Source organism: Elephas maximus, chromosome 1 (genome assembly GCF_024166365.1).
Source record: "Elephas maximus indicus isolate mEleMax1 chromosome 1, mEleMax1 primary haplotype, whole genome shotgun sequence".
Taxonomy (NCBI): domain Eukaryota; kingdom Metazoa; phylum Chordata; class Mammalia; order Proboscidea; family Elephantidae; genus Elephas; species Elephas maximus.
In genome coordinates, this window is record NC_064819.1 from 153,629,288 (window position 1) to 153,646,929 (window position 17,642).

General features: G+C 43.3%; 1 protein-coding gene across 7 annotated transcripts in view; it reads right to left on the reverse strand.

The window, feature by feature from the left end:
• Positions 1-17,642, reverse strand: part of BACH2 (BTB domain and CNC homolog 2) — a 413,769-nt gene that overhangs the window by 12,822 nt on the left and 383,305 nt on the right. For all 7 annotated transcript variants that reach the window (XM_049897348.1, XM_049897383.1, XM_049897374.1 and 4 more), the window contains one exon: positions 10,155-11,753. In XM_049897348.1, the coding sequence (XP_049753305.1) occupies positions 10,155-11,753 (1,599 nt within the window). The remainder of the gene's footprint in view (positions 1-10,154; positions 11,754-17,642) is intronic.

Here is a 17,642-nt window from a genome sequence, read left to right on the forward strand (position 1 = left end):
CTTCAAGCTCTAGCACAGCGCTGTCCAATACCAATAAAATATGAGCCACAAATGTAATTTAAAATTTTCTAGTAGCCTTATTTTAATAAGTACAAATAGGTAAAATTAATTTTAAAAATATATTTTACTTAACCCAATATCTAACAAATATTTTCAACATGTAATCAATATAAAAACTTATTTGTGAGATATTTTACCTTTTTTTTTTGGACTCAATTTTCAAAAATTCAAAGCACATTTTACATTCACAGCACATTCCCGTTCAGACAGGCCATATTTCAAGTGCTCAACAGCCACATGTGGCTAGCAGCTCCTGTATTGGACAGCACAGCTCTACAAGACTGAACAAACGGACTTGAGTGAACCTGAGTGACCAGAAAGATGGAAGACCTGGGTTTAGCTATTCAAAATATTTCTGGGTGAAAGCAACTCCTCTTTAGCATTTGTATGCTGCTCAGATTGCTGCTGTGTTAAATCTGTGTTCTTCAATGGAGTGATGATGAAGATATTTTATCCTAAGCTAAGGCTTTTCCTTGGTAGCATCAGATGCAGGCAGACGTGACTCCAGATTCTGGCATTTGTGACTAGTTAATCCCCATGCACAAAAGCAAACATACTAAACGATCATTTGACTTTTCTGTGGCTGGGTGCAACTTCTTTGTCAGATCACTTCATTGCTATGAGCCTGCTCGACGTGGCATTTGCTGAAGCCTCCCAATGGGTGCTCTGATACAACTTCCACATGGTGAACTCTGCCCCATGACACCTGTAAAATTTTGGCCCAAGAAAGCAAAATTGCAACAGGGCACATTACAGCACTCTCAGTTCAGCCCGACTCCAACTGCTAAAGACGGGAGCCAGGACAAACAGCTCCTTGTTACGATCCCGGGAAAGAGCTTTGTCCATGGGGCTGTGTTTGCACAGGGCTTATAATGATATGAAAGAATGTTTGATTTCCCTTTTATACTCTGTGGATAACAAACAGACACTCAGATCCTGGATGGAGCCTAAATAACACAGAGGTCTGTCTGTTAGAGACACGGATGTTTCAACACCAGGCAAGAGCCTTGTTTGTACAGCAGAGGTTGCGGCACTGCTGGGGCTTGTGGAGTTCCCCCCTCTGCTGACAACAAAGCAATCTGTTTCTGCTCTCAATTGTGTTTACTTATTTTCAGAAAGAAAATATACCTATAGCTCAGGCCACGGGGAAAGTCACACGGGCTTCTGCACCAAGAGCTACTGTATTTAAAATCATCCAGACGGCGAACATACAATGCTAGGGAAACAGGACAGAGGGCTGACAGGAAAAAAGGAAAAAATCAACAATGCTAGTTTCAAAGTCCTCAAAGCAAAAGGCTGTATAAAATTACAGCAGAGCTGTTGCAACTCAAGCTGCTCTTCAGAGGTCAAAGGAAAAGAAAATAGTCAGCAATAGACTTTCTTCCATGTGAAAAAAAACTCAAAAACCACGTTTCTTTCTAAAACGTTTTGTTTCGCCTCTAGAAAGGGAGGCTTTCCATTAACTAACAAAAGGGGAGCCCCTAAAGTGTTCTTGGAAAGCTGCAGTGATAGCTTTACCACACCCATTTATTACTTTCAGAGTAAGTTCCAAGCTCACAGACATGCTCCCTGGAGGCTGGAAGCAACCACTGACCCTTCAGTTCTCTCGCGGAGCTTGAAGAACATTCGACTCACAGGCTCCTGGGCACGCAAATGTTCCCCACCACCCCGCAAAAGAAACACACACACAAAACCAGTTGCTGTCAAGTAGATTCTGACTCATGACAATCCCATCTGTATCAGAGTGGAAATGCACTCTATAGGGTTTTCAATGATTGATTTTTTGGAAGTAGATCTCCAGACCTTTCTTCCCAGGCACCTCTGTCTGAGTAGACCTTAACCTCCTACCCTTCTGTTAGCAGCTTAGCGTGTTAACTGTTTGCACCACCCAGGGATTCAGGGCTGAAAAGTCAGATAAAGCCAAAATACATTCCTTTCTTTCGGTGAGTTATTATAGCCCAAATAGGCCCAATAAGGCCTAACATCTTATTTATCATCTCTACACACACTTATTCTTCCAGGATTTTACTTCTCAGCACTGGCTTGTTTTTCATTCCCTGAATTCTCATAAACAGTGCAAAACGCCCGACTTGACAAGATGATGAGTCCTGCCAATCATCAGCATCGTCTATCAGAATGGCTTCCGGTTATATTCAGCCCACCACATGCAGCTCCAGTTAAGCGAGCTGCAAACACAGGTAAGGGCACATGTTATTTCCCAGGGCTGATTTCTCTCTTTGCCATGGGGCTGCTGTATAGGTGCTGTTGGCCCGCCACTCTGGTTCTCAGTAGAGACTCAAGAGTCAAGGTCAGCCACGAGTCAGCAGGCCAGGGGCCACGCCGGGCACTTGAGGCCCATGTCACAGGTTGCATAATATGCTCCTGTTGATTTTACCCAGTCCCAGAAGAATGCTGACTCTTCTCCCCCCTCTGGAGCACAGCAGGAGGACTAGGATCAGAGGACAGTTTTGAGCATTGTAGCTGCACCGCCCTGCTAGGTATTACCCAAGGGAGCGTTAGACCTGCTGGGGACTCCAGCTCTTTAGCAGTTAGTGACATGCATGATCCCTGCAGTGTACTGAGGGGCCTCTGGCCCCAGGGAAAGACAAAGAGTGAGGGGAAGCTGTGGTATCTGGATGGTGAACATAACCTTAATATGCTTCCTTGTGTGCTGTTTGCACCAGCGAGACGGAGGGCTGAATGAGAGATGCCACAGGCCGGAACCAGGATGCCAGCTCTCCCTTCTCACCAAGCAGAAACCTGCTCTCCACTTCTCTCCCCCGTCAACATCTACCCCATTCTGCAGCCAAAACCATCATCCTCTCTCTCAGTTTAAAAAAAGAAAAAAAATCATTTCAAAATTTAAGAAATACAACTTTTCAGAAAATTCAAACATGAGAAAAGAAGGGAATAAACATTCCCCACTCCCAACCATGACTCTCTTGCTCCGTGGATTTCCCTGCGATCTTTGTTCTCTCTGCATATCTTTTACAGAGCTGTCATCAGACAGTGCTATTTCTATCTTGCCTCACCATGGCCTCTTAACACACATTTCACTTGTCTGATGTCTTTGATTTGCTGTGTGTGGGTTACTGGAGAAACAGGATGGAGCTACAGATTTTGCAGAAAGAGCCGAAAACAAGCATTTATTTCCTCCAGAAATCCCAGAGGAAGACTGATTTATGACTATTTTTTCCTATCTCCTTTCTTGGTTTCACTACCAGATGTTGAGTAGAAACCACAGGAAAGAAAAGGGCAGGGTCAATCTAACACAACACCCTGAGGCAACTCATGAGCCTTTAACACCTATGCTCTTACAACAGCCTCAGATCCCCGTGAGTTATCAGGGAGGGATGGGGCACCCCTAAGACTGGTGCTGGAATTGAAACAGCTGGAATGGGAACAGCCAGCTCAGGGAGATCCAATGACAAAATCTTCTCTCCCAGACTAAGAAATGTTTCTTGCACAATTCCTTCTGCCCTCTCTTCTCTGGAATTGTTTCTGGAATAAACACAGGCCACCTGGGGTCTAGTCATGATCCTGCAATTAATTAGCTGTGTGATCTCAGGCAGGTCATTCATTCTCTCTGCTAAACTTCACTGAGGATCTGTGAGTCAGAGGAAGATAATGCCGGCCCTACTGAGCTTACAAGAAGCCCTGGTGGTGCAGTGGTTAAAGGCTTTAGCTGCTAACCAAAAGGTCAGCAGTTCAAATCCACAGCTGCTCCTTGGAAACCCCTATGAGGCAATTCTACCCTGCCCTATAGGGTTGCTGAGTTGGAATCAACTTGATGAAAACGGATTTGGTTGTTTTTTTTTTTTTTGCTTAGCTTACAGGGTTGTTATGAAGAATAAAATGGCATCATAGATAGTGAAAGTGCTTTGAAAAGTTTGAACTGCCTTATAGATACGACGTATTATTAGTATTACTATTTTCACTGATCAACTCTATCTTTGTCCAAACATCCAGCATGCTTTGGTACTCCAGATGCTAAGAAAGTTTCTTCTATAAAACTGAAAACACTGTTTTAATTAGAAATACGGCTGACTTACTATGCCGGCCCAGCAAGGTCTTTTTTATTTAGCACACTAATTACAGGCATGTCTAAAAGCGTGTCTGATTCACTGAACTAAAAAACAATTGTAACTTTTACATACGAAAGTTTCTTGAAGTCAGCATTGGGGTGGGAAGTGTTAAGGCTTAGACACAGCTCTTTTACTGTACATCATTTCAGTCTTTGCCCTAGACCTCATCTCTCTCTGTCTCTGTTGGTCTTCTCTCTCTCTCTTCCTCTCACACACACACATACAATAAAACCAAGTCCAACTGATCAATATATTTGGGTGTGCAAATCAACTGTCTTTCTAGTGCTTCTTTACTAAGACCTAAAATTAATTAAAAGTGCGTGAGTACGCAACTTTCTAACCAAGAAGCTTACTACTTGGAAGATGCTTGTGACTTTTCCATAATTTCCAGATTTTATAAAAGAACCTACAAACCACAACGAGGTACCACTTCACACCCACTGGGATGGCAATAATAAAAAAGATGAACAATAACAAGGGTTGGTGAGAACGTGGAGAAATTGGATCCCTCATGCCCTGCTGGTGGGAATATAAAATGGTATAGCCACTCTGGAAAACAGTTTGGCAGTTTCTCAAAAGGTTAAGCACAGAGTTACCATATGATTCAGCAATTCCACTCCTAGATACATATCCAAGAGAACTAAAAATGCATTTCCACACAAAAACTTGCTCACAGCAGCATTATTCATAAGAGCAAAAAAGTGGTAACAATCCAAATATCCATCAAGCAATGAATAGATAAATAAAATGTGGTATATTCATACAATGGAGTATTATTTGAAAGAATAAAAATGAATGAACCTTGAAAACACTATGCTAAGCGAAAGAAACCAGACACAGAGGCCACATATTATAGGATTCAGTTTACATGACATGTCTAGCATATGGAGACCTGCCAAAAAAAAAAAAAACCTGCTGCCGTCAATTCCAACTCATAGCGACTCTATAGGGTAGAGTAGAACTGCCCCATAGAGTTTCCAAGGAGCACCTGGAGGATTCGAACTGCTGATCTTTGGTTAGCAGCCGTAGCACTTTACCACCATGACACCAGGGTTTCCAATGGAGACCTACAGAGACAGAAAATGGATTAGTGATTGCCTGGGGCTAAGGGGAAGGGGGAATGGAAAGTCATTGCTAATGAGTATGGGGTTTCTTTTTGGGGTGATGAAAATGTTCTCGTAATTGATAGTGGTGATAGTTACAGAACCAAGAACCACTAAACTGTACACTTTAGAAGGGTGGACTTTATGGTATGTGAATTATATCCAATGAAAAAATAAACCTGTATTAGATATACCCATTGCCATCAAGTCTGTTCTGACTCACATCGACCCTATGGGACACAGAAGAACTGCCCCATAGGGTTTCTGAGGCTATAATCTTTACGGAAGCAGACTGCTGCATCTTTCTCTTGCAGAGCAGCTAGCTGGTGGGTTCGAATTGCCAACCTTTTTGTTAGCAGCCAAGCACTTAACTACCGTGCCACCAGGGGGCTCCCTGTATTATATATATAAAAAAAAAAAATAAAATTCAAACAAATACACAGAAATGGAACTTTCCCTATTCTCACTCTCCTCAACTTTACTTTCATTTTTATCTTATTCTCTATACTGCATTTATTATTTATAACACGTAGAGTTGTGAAAAAAACTAAGGTCTTTTAAGGCATATTGTTCTGTGACTTTTTTTTTCCCTCTTAATATGACATTCATTTTTTCATCATTTGAAATAAGAAAAAAATTCCCAAGCTGATTTCTTAATACAGTAAACCCAGAAGTCATAAAGAACAAGACTGATAATTTGCGTAAAATTAAAAAATTTTTTACACAGCAAAGGTACCATACAACAAAACAAGAAGAAAATGGAGGCAACACTTATGAGATAGGGTTAATATTCCTAATACTAAGGGTTTACAGTTCCTATACACTGATTTAAAAAAACCCAAATAACCAAAAGAAAAATGGGCAAAGATATAAACAGGCAATTCAGAGAAAAGGAAATGTAAACAGTGAATAAACAGAAGGAAAGATGTCAACCTCATCAGTAGTCAGGGAAACACACAAGAAGTCACCATTCTTTGCCTATTGGATTGGCAAAAATAAAGCAGAGTGGTAACAACCGACACTGGCAAGAGCAGGGGGAAATGGACACTCATAAGCTGCTGACAGATAAGTGAACTGCCACCCCCTTCTGGAACGGTAATCTGGTAAAAAAAAAAAGTAGTATTTAATAAATGGGCATAACCTTCTACCCACTAATGGGACTCTACTCCACAAAAATAAAAGCATTGCTACTAAAGATATGGTCCCCAAAAAATGTTTATTGCAGCAATATTTAGAAGAGGGGAAAAAAACTGGGAGCAACCAGAATGTATGTTTATAGGCGATGATTGAATGAATTGTGATTTTACGGAAATCATAATATTAAAGAAGCAGTCATTAGCCCTATAATGATTAACCTAGAGGTATGTACATCGCAGACAGCTACGTGGAAAAAGCAAGTTGCTGAGTAATTATACCGTATAATGCTATTAAAAATAAAACACACACCCCTATAATATGATCATGCTTGTATATGATCGTAGGCACACAGAGAAAGCCTGTTAGATTTGGTATGTTAGGGGCTGGCGATGCTGTGCTTTATTATTAAAAAAAAGTATTTTTAAGAGGCTGATCACTGATAAAGGAAAACATTGTGCTAATTTGACTCAAGGGCACTGGGTTGGTTTTTTTTTTGGGTAATGTAAGCTATCTTCAAGGAAGATGGAGAAGAATTCAAAGAAGGTGTTACTTAACATGGCATAACTAGAACATCTTATAGAATACAAGGTATCTGACACTTGTTTGGCCTGATATTTGGCTCCTTATAGAAATGGAGGAAGAGAGATTGGAAAGGAGTGTAGACCTGTCAGTCTGAGATACCAGACTGGTGGCCAGCAAGAGGTAGAAACTCTTAGTTTTTGACTCGTGTCTCTTGGGGATTGCTTGGAAGAGAAAGGCACCTGTACTTCATACAAAAACAGATCAAGGCAGAATCAGCTCTGTTTCCCTTCTTCATTAATGCCTCACATAACTGAGTGCCTCTCACAGAGGGAAATGAAGAAACATGTTTTATTTAGTCCTGTTTACATCTAACACTTTCAAAATTGAGTTATCACTGCTCTAGCTAATTGTGGAAATCTTGATTCCATAAGATAAGAAAGCAATGATAGCTAGGACAGAGTAGGCACTCAACAGATATTGGCTTCTTCTGGATCAGTTCAGGAAACAAAATTACGACTCAAATTGCACAGGATCTGACTACATCATCACTGGGGCCAACCCTTCTACTAGGGTCAAAGTAACTTCCAAAGGCAAGCCATTAACTCAAAGAGGAAGCTGTCTGTAAGGGAGTCAGACTAAGCTTCTGAGACAGTTCTTGGAAAACCTAACCACCTCTAGAAAAAGTATAATGCCAAACCGGGAACCACCTTAGCTTTACCGTAACTGTTGCAGTTGTTGTTAAGTGCCATCGAGTCAATTCCAACTCATAGTGACCCCATGTGAGTGTAGAACTACCCCATATGGTTTTCTAGGCTGTAATCTCTACAGGAGCGATCACCAGGCCTTTCTTTCTCAGAGCTGCTGGGTGGGTTCGAGCCATCGACCTTTCAGGTAGCAGCTGAGTGCTTAACGGTTTGCGCCACTAGGGCTCTTGTCCAAAATGTACAACTGAGGAAGGCTAAAGGTGATTTCTGAAATGTGGAGAGCTTTGGCAAATGTCTGTTTTTTCCACTGTTTAGAAATGTAAACAAAAGATTGCTTTTGAAAAGTAAAAATAAAAACATTTAAAAAATCAGGAATATTTTCGCAGAAGAGACTAGTTCCGTTAATGACTATTTTATAGGCGGAGTGTGTCTTCCTTTTAGTTGGCGGAACTATTTTCAGTTCTAAGGTAGACAAATGATATGGACTGAACACAGGAAAAACACGTGCTTTTGTTGGGAGCTTTGAGTTCCAAGAAGCGACTTTAAGCTCTCTTTTGGGATAGAGGGGTAAAGAGAGATTTATCTTATACTGACAGTTTCTTGAACATATATGCAAATGTCATAAAAACACAGCCCTTTTAGGCTGAGTGGAGGGGCTCTTTAGGGAGAAAGAAACACAAAGACAGCGAGGGATTGGTCCTGCTGACTCTGCCGAGGAACTGGACCCAGTGACTAGGCTTCTGCATCATGCACGCTCATTCATGGTTTCAGGGGACAAAAGAAAACCTCACAAAGCTGCGGTCAGAGAGAGAGAATGAGTGAGGCAACCTTTTGCCGTTTGCATAAAACCTCAATCTTCTGGAGCCAGGGAGGGCTGTGAGTTTGCCTTGAGGCACTGGGCACAGCCCTCCAACCCAGCTCTTGGGGAATATGGTGCATTCAACTGGCAACAGTTCCCCTTCAAATTTCCTTTCTGACTTTTTAGCTAAATTAAATCATTTCAGTATTTTTCTTTCTCTGTTTCTGCCAGGCAGTAACAGAAGAACAGGGTCCAGGCTAGCCAACAAAGAAGAGGAAGTGACCACAGGGTACTTTTGCAGCCGGCACAGTGAGCTTTAGAATCTATTTTCGAAACACACCCAAACTAAAACCTCATGTGCTTCTTGTCAACCTTGCAGAGGTTGAACAATCCACACGTGGCTCTGTGAGAAACTACTTCGCCCCATGTGGCATTTCTGCTGACTGGTTTGGTTCCTAGCTTCTACCTGACCAGGGACTGGTAACATGCTTGGTTACTAACCAAAGGTTTGGAAGTTGGAGTTGTCAGAGGCACCTCAGAAGAAAGGCTTGACAACTACTTCTGAAAAATCAGCCACTGAAAACCCTGTAATACACAGTTTTACTCTGAGACATGTGAATCAGGGTTAACTTGACAACTGGTTTAACTGGCTTAATATCCAGGGAGTGCAGAAAGGCAGCGAGGGCACTGGCTTAGAGGGGAACATACTTCGCTTCTTCCTATGTTTTGTGTGTGAACAGCTGTGAGGAGGGACTTCTGACTGAGTGGGCTCACTCCTGCTTCTGAGGCCAGTCCGAGACACAGGTGGCAGTCTCACGTTAGTTTCTTGCCAAATCACGACACAGACCTCCCTCAGAATCTTTCTAGGGAGCTGTCATGTTACTGGTGGAAGGGAAAACATGAGGGCTTCTATTCTTTTCTCTCTTCAGTCACGCGAGTCTTGCTCAGGCTATGGCTAGTATGGCTCCTGTTCCCTCCTCTCCAGTAATGGTAAGACACAGAAGATCATTTGGGGATTTATACCTGGAAAGCACTTTGCTTTCGGTGTGGACAAAAACTGCTACTTAATCCCACTACTCCTCAAAAAGACTTCTCATCATTTGTGGGGAGCCTGGGAAGGGATCCATGATACATTGATGCATGACACTGCCAGGGTGCTTCTGCAGTCACCCTGGACCAGGACGGATGACAAGCCGTTCACAACCTGCCTCATAATACACATCGGGCAGCCTTTGGGTCATCTGTTTACAAGTAAAACTTAAAGGATGCTGGAAAAGCACCTGTTTAGTGTTGACCTATCTCATTTCAATCAGTTTTGAAAGAGATTCTACGTTTTCCTTCACACTGAAGGGTTGAAGAGCTGGATGAGGATGTGGACTACAGCATCCTTTCAAAGCAGATGAAGGAGAAAGGAGAAAGGCAGGAGGCGGCGGTGGGGTGGGGTGGGGATTTGAAGTACTTGAGCACACTTTCATGTATTAGCCTGACTTTTTCCATTAAGTGGTTTGTCTCTGCTTATTGAACATTGAAATCTTGATCAAATATCAAATGCCTTCTAGGACAAAAGTGGTTAATTTGGAATTACCTTGAAGCACGCTGCCTCCATGGATGGAGGAGGCAGTCTTTTTACTGTCACCTTTAATTAAGAACAATCTGGCAGTGGTGGGGGACAGGGAGAGGTACATGGTCCACATAAAGGACTGAGAGACTGGGTCACATGCTTGAATTTATGTGGGTTCCCTACCTCCTGGCCCCTGTCCTGCACAGGACACGACTCACTGTCTGCTTCCGAGAATGATCCGGATTCATCACTGGAGTTGGTTCCGTAAGACTGCTCACATTTAATTTGGGGCCGGACTTGGTTGTACATTCCGTCTCCCATCAGGCCTGGTTCCTGATGTTCCGTGGCAAGGAATCTGGCTCCCTGGGAACAGGGCGAGGAGGAAAACTCGCAGAGAGGGAGGCTGCAGGGCGAGCCCCCGCTCCCGTCCTCCGCATAGGAGTATGAGGAACACGAGCTGGAAGTTCTGGTCCTGGTCTCCAAGGGGGGTGAGCGAGGGCAAACTTTGATTGGCACCGGGCAGCTGGTGTTGGGCCGCATCCTTCCTGGCAAGTGGTCAGCCATCAGTGCACCATGGGAGTAGGCCTGGGAGCTGGGGAGGGACTGGCCAGCTCCTACCCACAGACCCTTTGGCACTGGCTCAGAGAGGTCTTTGTCCAAACTGCTTACCCCAGAATATGAATGCACCGCAGTGCTCACTTGGTCACAAGTGCTTGAGGAGAAGATGACACTTCTCCGGTCCAACTCTCCTTCTTGCTTACAGAGAGCCTCCAACCCAGGCCCCTTGAGGGGCGACCCCATGGTGAAGTTGGATGCGTCCTTCTGGCCCATGTGGGACTGTCCGTAATTCCCCGTGAAAGGGGTGTAGTCAGTTTTAAGGTCACCCTGAGTGATCCCCTTGTCAAAAGGGCATGCTGAACTCCTAGCAAAGTGCTGTTGAGAAGTACTGGGTAAACCAGACAGCTCCACACTTTTTGTTATACTGAATAGAGACCTTAAACAGGAGGGAGAGGACACGCTTCTGGATCTATCCATGCAGGCAGCCCCGGCAGGGGTGGTGGGGGCAGGGGTGGTGGCAGGGCTGGCCTGTTTCCGGTCCATTTCTACATCACCCACTCTGTCTTTGACATCAGGCTCATCTCCTGATAGGCAGAGCGTTATGCTCTCTTCCTCGTTCTCTTCACTGGGCGGCTCACTTTTAATCTGCCCCATGGCAAGGCCTGGCTTGAGGCTGTTGCCAGAATTATCTTCACTGAATGTGCTTGCAAAACCTGAGGTACTGTGTGATGATGCATTATAGACATTCTTGGTACACGCAAGCTGGTATTTCTTGTATCTGGGGTACTGCGTTAACGCGTCCTTTTCTGAGCTCTCCTTGATGTCCGTCGGCACGTCAGGCTCGGGCAGCAGGGCTTCTTCCTTCTCTGCTACTGGGACGGCAGCGGCGCTAAAGCTGATGGGGTCTGGAAGCATCTGGTCCCTGGGGCAAGCCATCTTAGCCATCTCTGAGTCCATTGTCTCCTCTTCCTCTTCCTCCTCCTCTCCCACGGAGTTCTCATGGTCCTGGTGCGGGCGCTGGCACGCCGTGTCCTTTCGGCACACAAACAGGCCATCCTCGCTGTTCAAGAGCTGGGTCTGCAGGAAACTGAAGCAGGAGTCTTCCAGGTTGTGCATGCGTAGGAACTCAGCACAGCGGATGACCTCGCGGATGTTTTCTCTGCTGAGTAACAGCTTGGCAGTGTAGGCAAACTGTAACAGCGGCCCAAAGCCCCTGGCCGTGACCTGCAAAACAAACAGGGAAATTGCCAACATTACCATCAGCACCGCTTTTGTCCTGAATCCCTCAACTGAAGCACGATAACCAGACAGTATTAATGTTTCAGAATAAAGACTGCAAAGGAGCAGTTAATCTCGTACTGGGTCAGCAATGACTCTGCTTCCAATAATTAGTGCCTGTCTTTTGCACGCTACTGCTATCCTTTATCACAGGCACAAGCAGAATGGAAAATAACCAAGGTCAAGTGGCTAAACAAGACAACAATAGGTTCAGTGTTTACACTAATGAAATATCCTGGCAAAAATGCACAATAACAATGGGAAGCCTATTAATTTGCCTTCTGATCGGTCCTGTTGAGAGCCATTCTGCACGAGGGGTGAGTGCTGTGACAATTCCTGCAGTTCACTCAAGCCAAAGAAAGCACTGTAGTTCTCTTGTCAACTATCACACTGCAATATGGCCTTGTGGAAAACTGAAAGTCCATGGGATTTAAAAATAGTTTTTCATCACTTACAATTTTTAAATCAAAAAACCAAAACCAAACCCATTGCCACTGAGTCGATTCCAACTCATAGTGACCCTATAGGACAGGGTAGAACTGCTCCACAGGGTTTCCAAGGAGTGGCTGGTGGATTTGAAATGATGACCTTTTGGTTAGCAGCCAAGCTCTTAACCACTGCGCCACCAGGGCTCCACAATTTTTAAAGAGATGTTAAAACAGCGCCTGTTTTGCTCATTCATCATGGTGTCCAGTGGGACTGTTCAGTAATTGTGTCATACCTGATCTTATAACGATACCAGAGATGATAACAACCAAAAGCCATGTTCTGGAAAAGAAATGAACGCCTAGCTCATAAAGAATTGGGGGCGGGGGAGATACAGAGCTAAATAAACCAGTTGTCATTTAAATGGTTGAAGCTGCTGAGTGGCACAGGACATGGGCTATTCCCTTCCCTAATTATTAGCAGCAGCTTTGTCATGCAGCTGTCTTTTCTGGTAAATCTTCAGAGGCTAAGCCTTCTGTCATGTGCTGCTCATCCATTACATTTTACACAGATTGAAAATGTGCTATTTATGCACGGCTTGTGTGCATGTGTGTGCACACACACAAAATGACTTAGACAATTAAAAATATGTTGCCTAAGGCCAATTGTGTTTCAGATGGAAATAGATTAAGCTTGCTGGTGTTCAGGGTTGGCTTCCTTAGCATGCAAAAGCACCCACCACATAGGTTCTTGCAAGCACTGCTGACCCCATAGGAAGGGGAGGCACATCTACGAATTATGTGCGCAAATCAAATGAAAACGGCAGTCATGGGGTCCTTGCTGAAAGCTATTGCAGTAGTAATAAAAAATACCTACTGGAGGAAAGAGTGCAGATGAGATGAACTGGCAGGCTTTGTAGCTTTCATGTGTATTAAACGCACTGCAGAACAGAGCCAAAACTCTTGCAGTAACTTTATCTGTTGTTCGAGACTCAACTCAGACATCAACTCTTCCAGAGAGCCCTCTCTCGTCCTCTTAGAAAGAATAAATGACACCACCCTCTCGGCAACCATAACCAGTGAGGAAAGGTCCTGGATTTTCCAGGGTGGCCCTGATTTTTATGTCCCTCATTCTTTCCAATAAGGGAAATTTCTTAAATACAACTGAATGAGATTTTAGTTGTTAATGCTTTTGATGTACTTTAAAAAAAAAAAAAAAATTCTATCAGATGAATCCCTAGATGTGTGGTTAAAAAACAAAACAGAACAAAAACGTGATTGCTACAGCCACATTATAGTTCTACAAGGGCAATCGTTGCCATCTCACTTTTGTTATACTTAATTGTGTCAGTTTCCACGTGAGATAGTGAGCACCTTCAGACCAGAGAGGATTTCATTTATCTTTGTAGCCCTGCATCTAAGTCAGGGTCTTTAACATGCTACACACTTGATTAATGTTTGTATATGACTGAATGTCATAAGTCTAACTGTGCCCCTAACATACAATTATAGTGTACAGAAGGTGAGAAAACTGGTGAGTGTCATTTCAAATTACTTTTTGAGCAAGGCATAGTACAAACAACCAATCAAATCAATCAACTAATCAAATGCAAGCGAGAGTCTTTATCTGTCTTGTTCCCTAGTACCAGAATTAAAAAGGAGCTCAAGTGACCTGGTCTTCTATGTCTTACTAAACTGACATGAAAATAGATGCAGTAAAGGTAATGCATGCATGCTCTGTTTTCTCCCAGGAACTTTTAAAAAGGGGTAACAAGGCAAGGAAGAGCCTGTTTATAAGTAACCAAACAGGTGATGGGCATGTCACACGACCTATTTCTTCATGTAACACAGCTCCACCACCAAGAGAGAAATGGCAGAGTCAAGGCAGAGTTACAGCCCTAAGTACGTATCTTCTACTACATTCTTGGACAATTTTCCAGTTGCTGAGTGGCAAGTACACACATTGAGTTTTGGCAAATGTTCGAACTATGTGGGAAGTGCAGGAAACTCACTTCAATACTATTTATGCTTTTCATACAGTCCTTCTTATGCTCCCATCCTTATCGCCACTTCTTTCTTATTTTGATGCTGTGGATCTCAGTTAAGCCCTACCACTGCCTCCCACTGCTTTTAAAGAAAATTCCTAAAGAAGCCAGGCATGCCCACAGAAATCGTTAGATGAGAGAAACATGGAGAATTGCCATCTTCCAACTGGTTGGAAGGAGATAGAAAAATCCTCTCCACGCAGGGAAGGGCTGGTGCTTAAATGTATGAAATGGACCTAGAATGCCAATGAGCGAAGTTTCCACCTTCCTAGTCAATGACGTTCTGAGATCATTGATGCTTTTGGGCTTGGGCACGTTTCGGTGCTGTTTGCATGATGATCTCAAAATGATTGTCATATGGTCGTGAAAAGGTCACGTATAAAAATAGGTTTGTAAACTGTCATTCAAGCCCAAGGTCAGAGGACAGGGCATCCACACCATGAAATGTGAATAGTTCGTTGCTGGCTCTGCCCTCACATTAGTTTAAATCCTGCTTTGTCATTTTCAAATCCGTAAAATTTTGCACAATTTCTGTGTAAGGGCTTTGTCTCGTGAGTCAGGATGACATTTACCAAGTACCTTCTAATGCCCAGCACCATGCTGGCTGGCTCTCATAACACTCTGCAAGGCAGGTATTAGAAAAAAAAAACAAACCCTTTGCTCTTGAGTCCATTCTGACTCACACTGACTCTACAGGACAGGGCAGAACTGCCCCATAGGGTTTCCAAGGCTGTAATCTTTATGGGAGCAGACTGCCACATCTTTCTCCCGTGCAGTGGCTGGTGGGTTTGAACCGCTAATCTTTCAGTTAGCAGCCAAGAGCTTAACCGCTGTAGCACTGGGTATTACCAATCCTATTTTGTAGACAAGGAAATGGAAACACAGGGAGATGAAGGAACTTATCCAAGGTCATAGAGCTAGTAAGTGGAGATCTGGGATTCCGGCCCATGTCCAGTCTGATTCTTCCTCCTGTGCCAAGTGCTATGAGGGATGGCTAAGTATAAGACTCAACCTTTTGCTCAAGAAACCTACAATTTAGCTTTGTAGAAGAGGTGCAAACGATAAAAGTTAATTATTAAGTAAGCCAACAGTGGAAGGGCCATCACAAGACTGCATGAATAGTTGTCCACTGAGAAATCCAGACAAGTTCAGGAGACGAAGTGACCTCTTAGGTCTACAGGGATCCCTGTACAGTCGTAACAGGATATCTGGGATGCAGTGCAATCCCCCTGAGTACGCCCACTCTGGGTCAACAGTTGCCTCGATACAACAGGTACGTTATGAACTGTCACCGGTGCTCTCCCAGTAACCCAACCCTGGGACACTTCAGGGCAGTAGTAATAGCTCCAAACATACAAAATAGAAAGCAAGCACCCATTATGCCTGCTGGCTAGTGTTAAAATAGGCCGAGGCTCTCTAAATATTGGTTTTGCCTCCATCTTGAGTAGCTTATTGTCTTTCCATTTTCAGGAACCACTTAGACTCACTCATTGTGAACGAATATCCAGGTACCAAAGTCAAGCTGCATGTTTATAAAATTGAGATCACAAGTTTACATTGTTATTTACTTTTTGTTCTTAACAAGTAAGGTTCTCATAATGGGAAAAATAAGAGGGGGTGGGAGGCAAAGAATCGCACACAAAACTAACGACCCATGAAAATGTTATTAAAAAAGTAATGATCACAAAGATAAAGTGGAAGGAAGTGGAATAGCAAACCAGTTCCATTCCACTGATGTTAATGGAGCTGCATTCCACTGCGTTAAGGGGAGCAGACACACGTAGGCTAAGATTCACTGGTAAGGGACGGCCTAAAGCCAACAATAAACCCATGCAAACCATAATATCAGTGACAACCTGTGGTAACAGTCTTGTATTTTGAATGAAATTTTTTGGATGAATCATTTTGAAGAGTATTTTTTCATCATGCTTAAATGCGGAAGTAGCAGACCCCATAACGTACAATAAACAGTGTGCCACGGATGAGACAAGATCACACACCCGGGGCAAAATGGAGGCCGCCATGTGGGGCTGAGATCTGAGAGCAGCCAGGAAGTAACACCCCCCTTGCCCTCTGATTACCCCTGAAGAGGTAATGACCTCAGCCAGGTGACACACAGAGCAAATGACATTGACCTTTAGCCTTAAGGCCTGAAAGAAAGAAACTCAGGCCAATAAACTCTCATGCTACGGTATAAATCAACATGCCAATTATGTGTTGAAAATATGAGCCATAACCTTAGACCCTTACTTTTTGGGGTTTTGATGTATCACTTCTACACTGTTGATTAAAGAAAGAACTGATGAAAACTCAACAAGCAGTGGGCATGTTTGGGTGCTGTTTGCAATACTGGGGAGCTCAGTCTTTCATAAGATGCCCCTTTTGTTGCTCAACAGAGCTTATGATGGGAAACTTCTAACAGTTTCATTGCTTGATTGTTATAGGATCAGGTGGTCAGCCTTCAGGGGTACATTGAAAATAGGGTTTGGGGTTTTTATGAGACTTTGAACATCATTCGCCACTTAAGTGCTATGATTAACGCGTCAGCAGTTGGTTTTGGCAGTACACACACATAGCTGTAGCACTGAGCCCCTCTGCAGGGTGATCACATGAATTGGGAGACATGCCTCTAGGAGATGGTGGGACACTTCTCAAGGTTCTTTAGTTACAACCTTATAAGGGTGAAAACTTATATCTTCAGCAACACCACATTTGCCTTCCCATTGAAGCTGGATCTCGTACACACTGCAGGGACCCGGCAGATGAAGGTAACAAAGCTATGCCAATGGGCTTTTTGAGGCACGGAAGCTAAGGACCATCCCTCTGGGTTGTATCTGCACGGTGAGGCGCTTGTCAAATATAGGAAACAACGGTGGTGACAACTCATTCTTCCTTTCCACCCCACACTGCACCTCATCCCACTCTGCGCAATGAAGGCTGACTCAGCGATGAGGCATCACTTCCAATCTTAATTTGCTATAATTCATACCCAGATTATCACTTTTTTTTCTCCCCAAAACAGCACGTTACACAAGCACACTACATTCAGGATATTAAATTAAATTTGTTAAGTTAATTAACCTTGCTATTTCAACTAAGCTTCTGGTCATTTTAGTATTAATTTCAGTTAAACATTGAGCCAGAGAAGCTGATCTTGTTTTCCATTCCGAAGATAACAACATAAAAAGCAAACATTCAAGTTTATTTACACATACAAATATGTAACTTCTTTGTTTTTGCTAAAGAAAATCACTATCGTATTAGCAAATATGACTTAAAAACATAAAGTTAAGGGTCTTCTCTCTCCTGTGTGGGTTTGAATTTGTGTCAGCAACCACAATATAAAAGAAGAAATAAATTTTTTT